The sequence below is a fragment of the Gekko japonicus genome, unplaced genomic scaffold (assembly GCF_001447785.1).
Source record: "Gekko japonicus isolate JY-2015 unplaced genomic scaffold, Gekko_japonicus_V1.1 scaffold1201, whole genome shotgun sequence".
Taxonomy (NCBI): domain Eukaryota; kingdom Metazoa; phylum Chordata; class Lepidosauria; order Squamata; family Gekkonidae; genus Gekko; species Gekko japonicus.
Genome location: NW_015172039.1, coordinates 366322 through 374150, shown reverse-complemented (window position 1 = coordinate 374150; position 7829 = coordinate 366322). Strand labels below are relative to the sequence as shown.

Here is a 7829-nt window from a genome sequence, read left to right as displayed (position 1 = left end):
CCAGACTCACCCAGCTCTTCCAGCTCAGCGGTCATGGACTTGGAGCGCAGGGTCAGTGTGGTGCTGGGGGCTCTCATGGGCGGCGGCGGGGCTGAAAGGAAGAGAGAGGGCATTTTGCACTGCTTCCTGTCCAGGATCTTGCGGGGCGTGGCCAGGTGGAGGTGCCACTTGGTCTCCACGGCCTGGATCTCCTCGTATTCGCGGGAGGAGGAGTCGCACTGCTGCAGGATCTTGTTGAGGCTGCGCGTGGAGGCAAACTGCTTCATTGTCCCGCGGCGGAAGGGGGGGCGGGGGGCAGGCGACCGGGGGGGGCAGCCCCCACTCGCTCTGGCCAGGAGGACCCTCCGCCTTGGGAGGCCCCGCCTCAGGAGCGCTACGGCGGGGAAGGCCTGCTCAGTTCCGTCTCTCCTGGGCGGGCGGCCTGCACCCCCTTGGGCACACCGTGGGCATCGAGGCGGCTCCCGAGCTCCGGCCGAGCTCCTAGGCTCCTGGTCTCGTGGTGGTGGCGGCGTGGCTTCCGTTCCCCCACCCAGCCTGGCTCGGAGATGGGCACGGCCGCTCGGCGCTTTCAGGCATGTGGCTTTCGGCGCAGCCCTGCCGGGGAGGGGGCCGACCACGGAGGCAGGTGGCAGGTCTGGGCAGAGGGACGCCCTAGCCGGCCCAGCCAGCCCCGATGCTGGAGAGCGACTCCATCTGCCATGGGATTTGAAGGAGCGGTCGGCTCTCGCCCGCCCGCCCGTCGCTTCTCGATCCGATCCGTAACAATGCGGGCTTCAACGCTCAGGCGTTGCTATGGAGACCGGAGCTTCGAGCCTCTGCCGGAGAAGCCGCCTGCATCAGAGACCCCAAAACAGGGGCGGATGGAGCAGAGAACATGATTCCTACACAGCCCCTTGCCAAGCCACAAGCGGGGAATCGGGACGGGCCCCTGTCACAGCGGCTTCCAACACCAGCCGGCGGGGAGACGTTCTGCCGTCGAGCCCTGGCACAGGAAACGATCCGGCAGGGGAAGCTGGCGAGGAGGCGCCAGCCCACTCCACGAGGAACACCTCCTGGCACCGACTGGCGTGCGGAGGACAGAGGGCAGAGGCCGCCTCCTTCAGCCGGGCAAGAGGAAGGGGCTCCAGCCCCAACCGGCATGGGGACGGAGCTCCTTCGTGGCTGGCCTGCCGGGAGCGCCGGGGGAGTGGAAGGACTCAACGCTCATCTCCGAGGCACAGGCGCTGCTTGCGTGCCAGCCGCCCAGGCACCCGGGGTCCGTCTCAGCCAGGGAGCTGCTCCTCGACAGGAATGGTGAGGGCAGGATATCGGAAGCGCGATCCCCAGCCAAGAGGCGGGCACTGGCGCAGCAGCAGAATTACAGCTCGGGGTGCCAGTGCGAAAGCTGCCACCCCCTTGCTTGGCTGCCCGGGGAGCCCTGCCTTCTGCCGGGCGTGGGGGGGGGGCTGGTTCCCTGCCAGAGACGGAAGCCAGCAGGCCCCGCGGCAGCGGCGGCGCGCCTTCCCCGTGATGCAGCCCCAGGCCACTAAAAATAGGCACAGGATCTGCCTTCCCCCTCAGTCGGCGCTGTGTGGGAGGGATCTGCCTCACCTTCCCTGCTTGCAAGAGGCAACGCCGCCACGCTGTTGAGGATTTTTGACTGGGGGGGGGATAGCAGTTGCCCTGGGGGTTAGGGAAGGCTTGGTGCCTGTCCTCACGGGGGCAGGCCTTGACCGGAGACAGCAGCCCACGGGGAAAAGGTGCCATGGGGGGGGGGGATGGACGACCTGTTGCCCCACCTTCAAAACAGGTTGCCTCCCATCCCTCCCCTTCTTTCCCCTCCTCGGGGCCCACAACGGGGCACACCCGTCCTCCTCCCCCATCTCTTGGGGACCTCATGTCTTCCTAGCGACCCTTGGGTGCTTCCGGGCACCTGGTCCACCCGAGGGAGGAGAGGCCGGACCAAGCCCCGGGAGGGCTCTACAGCAGGCCCAGGTGCTCCGTACACAAAGAAGCCAGATTTGGCCTCCGAGCCCTGCTTTGCTCGCCGGCCCAGACAAGGAGGGTGAAAGCCAACCCCCATTTGGCCCATCTCGGGGTGTAAGAGGGCCGGACAGGCAGTTCGGGGGGGGGGCCTTCTCGCTCACAGAGCGCAGCTCCTGGAGACCGGGTCACCTGATCTGGGTTGGAAAATCCCTGGAGATTTGGAGGTGCAGGCGGAGAAGGGGAGGGGGCCTGGGGGCGGTGATAATGCCATAGAGCAGGGGTGGCCAAACCATGGCTCTTTCACACATACTGTGCGGCTCCCGGCAGGGCAGCGGGGGAAGCTAAATATCATTAGCAAGCCAATATCACTGGACAAATGAATATCATTATCAATATCTGCTTTTACAGCTTTTGTTATTGTTTTTGGCAGTCTCATTAATAAAGAAGCAAATTTGCATATTTCCCAAATAAAAACATGTGTCTGATATCTGTTCATGCCTTGCGGCTCTCAAACAACGGATGTTTATTCTATGTGGCTCTTATGTTAAGCAAGTTTGGCCCCCCCTGTGCCTAGAGTCCACCCTCCAAAGCAGCCGTTTTCTCCAGGGGAACTGATCTCTGTAGTCTGGAGAGGAGCTATAATTCCAAGAGACCTCCAGCCTCCACATGGAGATTGGCAACCCTATCTGGAGGGGTAATTTGACGAAGACCAGTCCAAAGTGTGAGGGAACACCGCCTTAAGAAACAGCTCCTCTCATGCCATTTTTCCCAACAAAAGCCACCATCAGAAGCAGCTTCTATCCCCCCTCGGGGGAAAATGGTAATGTACCTGTACAGTAGAAAAGAGCAAGCGTCCAGGAGCACCTTGAAGACGAACAAAATGTATGGCAGGGCATGCGCTCTCATGAGTCACCGCTCACGCTGTGACTCACGAAAGCTCCTATCCTGCCATACATTTTGTTTGTCTTGAAGGTGCTCCTGGACGCTTGCTCTTTTCCGCTGCTACAAACGGAGGCACATGGCTAGCCAGTACCTGGATGTACCTGCACAATTCCCTTAGTTCGGTCAACAGTGGCTGGGGAGACGCAGTGGCTTTCGGTGTGAAAAGGGGTGTGGGGAAGGGGTCTGATCGCTCCTCTTCCCCCTCCCTTCAAAAATCCAAAGCACTGGTTCAAAGGGCAATGGAGCCCCACGAGATGCATGGCTCCTCCCTCACCATCCTCACTGTGGAGGTGCCCTGCCACCTGCAGCGAGGGACGCTTTGCAATGCTCCCTCTAAGCGGTGGAGTCTTGTGAGAAGAAATTCTGCTTTCTGAGCTGATGGCATTAAAGCTGTGAGCGAGCGATTTGGCTGCTGCATAATAAATCAGTTTGCTCTGGAGCCCTCCTTCCTGAGCAGAGACAAAAATGTGTGAGCCGGAGGCCCAAAAAGTGTGAGCTAGCTCACACTAACTCAGCTTAGAGGGAACACTGAACTCCCAAGCCAACTAGGTCCCTTGGAAGTGGGCTAGGACTTCAGCAGACGGACCGTCCCGATCATGCCTGAAAACTGTGACTTCCTGACTGACTGCAGTACATGCCCAGTGCCTCGATTTCCTTCTAAACACTGGAGAATTGGAACAATGTATTGGAAAAATAAGGAAGATCAGTGTGCTTAAGCGGCCTGCAACCAGCTATCCTCGGGAGTCAACCAGGGGCTTCAGTGGCCCAGATCCGCAGCGTCCCGACCAGTGTTCCCTCTAAGCTGAGTGAGTGTGAGCTAGCTCACAGCTTTTTAGCCTCTGTCTCACACATTTTTGCCTTCGCTCAGGAAGGATGTGGCTCCAGAGCGATGTTCCCTCTAAGCGGAGTTAGTGTGAGCGAGCTCACAGCTTTTTAGCCTCCGGCTCACACATTTTTGCCTTCGCTCAGGACGGATGGGGCTCCAGAGCAGACTGAATTATGCAGTAGCCAAATCACCTGCTCACAACTTTAATGCCAGGAGCTCACAAAGTGGGATTTCGCTCACAAGACTCCACAGCTTAGAGGGAGCATTGGTCCCACTTCCCTGATGCCTCGGTGGCCTGTATCGACAAATTCCACAGTGGGATTTTTTTTAAAAAAACAACACAAGAGGGTACAGACCAGGGGTGGCCAAACTGTGGCTTGGTGGCTCTTTCACATATACCATGTGGCTCCCAAGCGAAGGAGAGGCATGCCACCACGATCGGTCTCCAGCCACTGTTCCCCTCCCTGGTTAGGCTTGAGCGGGGGGGACGGGGGATGGGGACGGACGGGGGACGGGCGGACAGAGAAAGAAAGCAACTTTAACTTTAAATGCATTCTCAGAGCCTCCCCCCCCCCAGCCTACAAGTACCACTGGATAAATAAGTAGCATCATCAATATCTGTTTTTACCCTTTTTGTTGTTATTTCTGGCAGTCCCGTTTAATGCTAATAAAAAGCAAATCTGCGTTGTTGTTTTTTTATAGTAGAAACGTGTGTGTGATATCTGTTCATGTCTTGCGGCTCTCAAACATCTGACGTTTATTCGATGTGGCTCTTCTGTTAAGGAAGTCCCGGCCACCCCTGGTATGGACCATTGCTCAGGGCCGCAGGCGTCCGGGTGGGGGCACCTCCTGGGCTCAGTGGCCACACAGCAGCATCGCCAACTCACGGGGCCTCTGAGACTGGGGGTCCGGCTTGGCTCTGGGGAGCCAGAGTCCCAGGGAGCCGTTGCGGCAGAGGAAGCCCTCTTGGCCGGAGCGATGCCGGGTGTCACCCGACAGTGCCGTGGAAGGCATTTCAGCAAGTAGCGTGGGGAAAGGAAGGGACGGACGCTCGAGAGCTGCAGCCCAGTCACAGATGGCATCTCCTAATCCGGCTGGGGGTGGGGTCTGGGTCATCACCACCAAAGATTTTAGCCGTAAGATTATCCCGAGGCATCTCTTACACGTTGCCTGTCTCTCCCTCTCGCCTCAAAAGAGGGCCGGAGTCTGTGCTCCCAGGCAGAGAGCAGGGCCCATTCGGCCCTTTAGGGCTCCCCACTGGCCCAGAACAGCCAATCCTGCTGCTGGGGTGGGGAGAGGGGCTCCTGCCACAGCAGCTGCCTAGAATTTTGGGATGGAGAACTGCAAGACAAGGGTCGAATCCAGAAGGAAGAGAGCATCTTGAAATTTTAAAATGAACTGTAGAGCACCATTTTAGTTTGTATTTATTGATGTTTTAATGTAATTTATGTTTTATTTTCGGCGTTGCCGCTTGCTTGCTGCCCTGGGCCGTCTGGGTAGGGCGGGATATAAATCCCAAAATAAATAAATAAATAATGAATAAATAAATAAACATCTGGAGGCTGGCTGAGTTTGAGAAAGGGAAATGAGGAAGAATTCTGGGACCTTATCCTTTCCTCTGGAGGGCCATAAAATGGGGCAGAGAATGGCAGAAGAGCCTCTGCTGGATCAGACCAGTGAAAGTCCACCTAGTCCAGCATCCTGTCTCACACAGTGGCCAACCCATTCCTCTGGAGGGCCAAGAACAGGGCAGGGAGGCTGAGGCCTTCCCCTGATAGGAACCTCAGCAGAGCCCTGCTGAGTCAGACCAGGGAGGGTCCCTCTAGTCCAGCCTCCCGTCTCACACAGGGGCCAACCAGTTCCTCTGCAGGGCCAACAAACAGGGCAGAGAGGCCAACACCTTCATAAGAGCAGCGGAAGAGACCTGCTGGATCAGACCAGTGAGGGTCCATCTACTCCAGCCTCCTGTCTCACACAGGGGCCAACCAGGTCCTCTGGAGGGCCAACAATAGGGCAGAGAGGCCAAGGCCTTCCCCTGATAGGAACATAAGAAGAGCCCTGCTGGGTCAGACCAGTGAGGGTCCATCCAGTCCAGCATCCTGTCTCACACAGGGACCAACCAGTTCCTCCGGAGGGCCAACAAAAGGGCAGAGAGGCCGAGGCCTTCCCCGATAAGAACCTCAGAAGAGTCCTGCTGGATCAGACCAGTGAGGGTCCATCTAGTCCAGCATCCTGTCTTGCACAGCGGCCAACCTGTTCTTCCGGAGAGCCAACAACAGGGCACAGAGGCTGAGGCCTTCCTCTGATGCTGCCCCCTGGCACTGGGATTCAGAGGTTGAGTGCCTCTGAACGTGGCAGTTCCCTTTAACCACGGCCAGTAGACATGGAAAGACCCTCCTCCCCGTGTAGCTGTCTAATCTTCTTTCAAGTGGTGTTTCTGAACATCTACAGCAGCAGCCCAGCACATGGGGAGGGTTCCTCAGCACCCGGGTGTGGAGTAACCACGTTGGTGCCATACATACAGGCTCCCCCCACCCCGTTCCAGCCACGGTCCAGAGTCTGGCTGGCACCTCCAGAATCAAAGACGTGCCCAGGCTCTGGGCAACCCAGGGGGGTGGCTGAGAGAAACCACCTATCAGCCATGCCGAGGTGAGTGCTGGGAGCCACGCTGATGGGAGGACTGGGATGAGAGCCGGCCCCAGAGACTGCAAGTCCCATCCGGAGAGCCGGGCCGGGGGGCACAGGAGGACAGAGAGGAGCCCATCTACCGGGGGGCGGGGGAGGAAGAGGCATCCCCCGTGTCCTGAGAGCACAGGCCGGGAGGCGCAAGGAGCCAGTGGGAGAGGAGCGGCTGCCGCAGGGGGGCTGCCGCCGGGCACTCACCTTTCTTCCGACTGAGGTCCTCCGACTCTGGCTTGCGGCTGACAGAGACCACTTTCATCACCAGGTGGTTCCCCCCTTGGCGGATAAGCGACACCACTTGCTTGTGACCCACTTTCACCACATTGATACCGTTCACCTGTGAAGCAAGCGGAGGGGGGAGAGTGAAGAGGAGGGCCCCCCCAAACAAATTCTTTACGTCCTGAGCACATAATCTGTTTCATTGAAGAGGGAGGAATGTTTCGTGTTAACGTTCACGGATTAGAATCGTGGATGTGTAAACCAATGTTATTCACGCAGCACACTTAGATAAAGCGGTTATGTGAAACGGGAGTCTATGCAAATCCTGTTAGTGTGGATGCGTACATCTTGTTGATGAGACACTACTCACTGCAACACAGCAGTCTAAATATATATTTTCGTTATACATCACGGCTGTTTTCCTCATTGTTTGCATCTTTCCCGTGATCTCTCTGTTGTTTCTACATTCAAGTTTGGGAAGATGGCGGGAACTAATCCCTCTTTTCTGGCACTGGCGTCTGAGCGCCGGGGCACAAATTCTTCCCGGTTCCATGTAGGTCCTGGCTGATTAGGAGCCCCCAGAAGCCCCAGAGGAACCTCCCCATGAAACCGGACAACAGCCTGGCATCCCTGCCTCTTCCACAGTGGGGCAGGGGGAGGCGGTCCGGTCTAGCGGGGGCTTGTTGCTTCCTCTTCCGTCCACATCCTGTTTTGCACCTCTCCACCAGCACCTCTCCACCCCCTATTCAGCAGAAGGATGAGGTTTGCTCAGAGCGGATTTGAGCATCCGTTTTCGGAAGTCACGTTTTGAAAACTCCCCCCACCCACCCCCCGAGCTCCACTGCGTTTGCCAAGAGCTGGCACTGCTGGCCTGGGTCTACCCCACAAGCTCTTGGAGTCAAATCGCAAGAAACTTTGCAATCCCAACAGATCCAGCTATCCTGGTTGGAAAGAAACCAACTCATCTCCAGATATATGAAAGAGAAACAATTAGGCTTCTCATTAGAAATGTCAGAACTTGATAAAATGCTTTTAGGCCCAGATGCAAACTATATTCTTTTATGTTAACCATAAGATGCAGGATGAGGTCATCAAAGTAGCAAAGACTGCCTGGGCTGGAAATATAGAGCACAATATTGATTTAAATAAATGGGAGAAGATATGCCAGAGTGTGAGGCAGTTGAAGGCCGTCCCA

The 7829-nt window shown here is 57.1% G+C and overlaps 1 protein-coding gene across 1 annotated transcript in view; it reads right to left on the bottom strand.

The window, feature by feature from the left end:
• SHANK3 (SH3 and multiple ankyrin repeat domains 3) overlaps nt 1–7829 on the bottom strand; it is a 368789-nt gene that overhangs the window by 60339 nt on the left and 300621 nt on the right. Inside the window, exons 19-20 of the mRNA XM_015420662.1 lie at nt 6617–6752; nt 11–91 (exon numbers count right to left, since the gene is read on the bottom strand). Coding sequence (XP_015276148.1) covers nt 11–91; nt 6617–6752 — 217 coding nt within the window. The remainder of the gene's footprint in view (nt 1–10; nt 92–6616; nt 6753–7829) is intronic.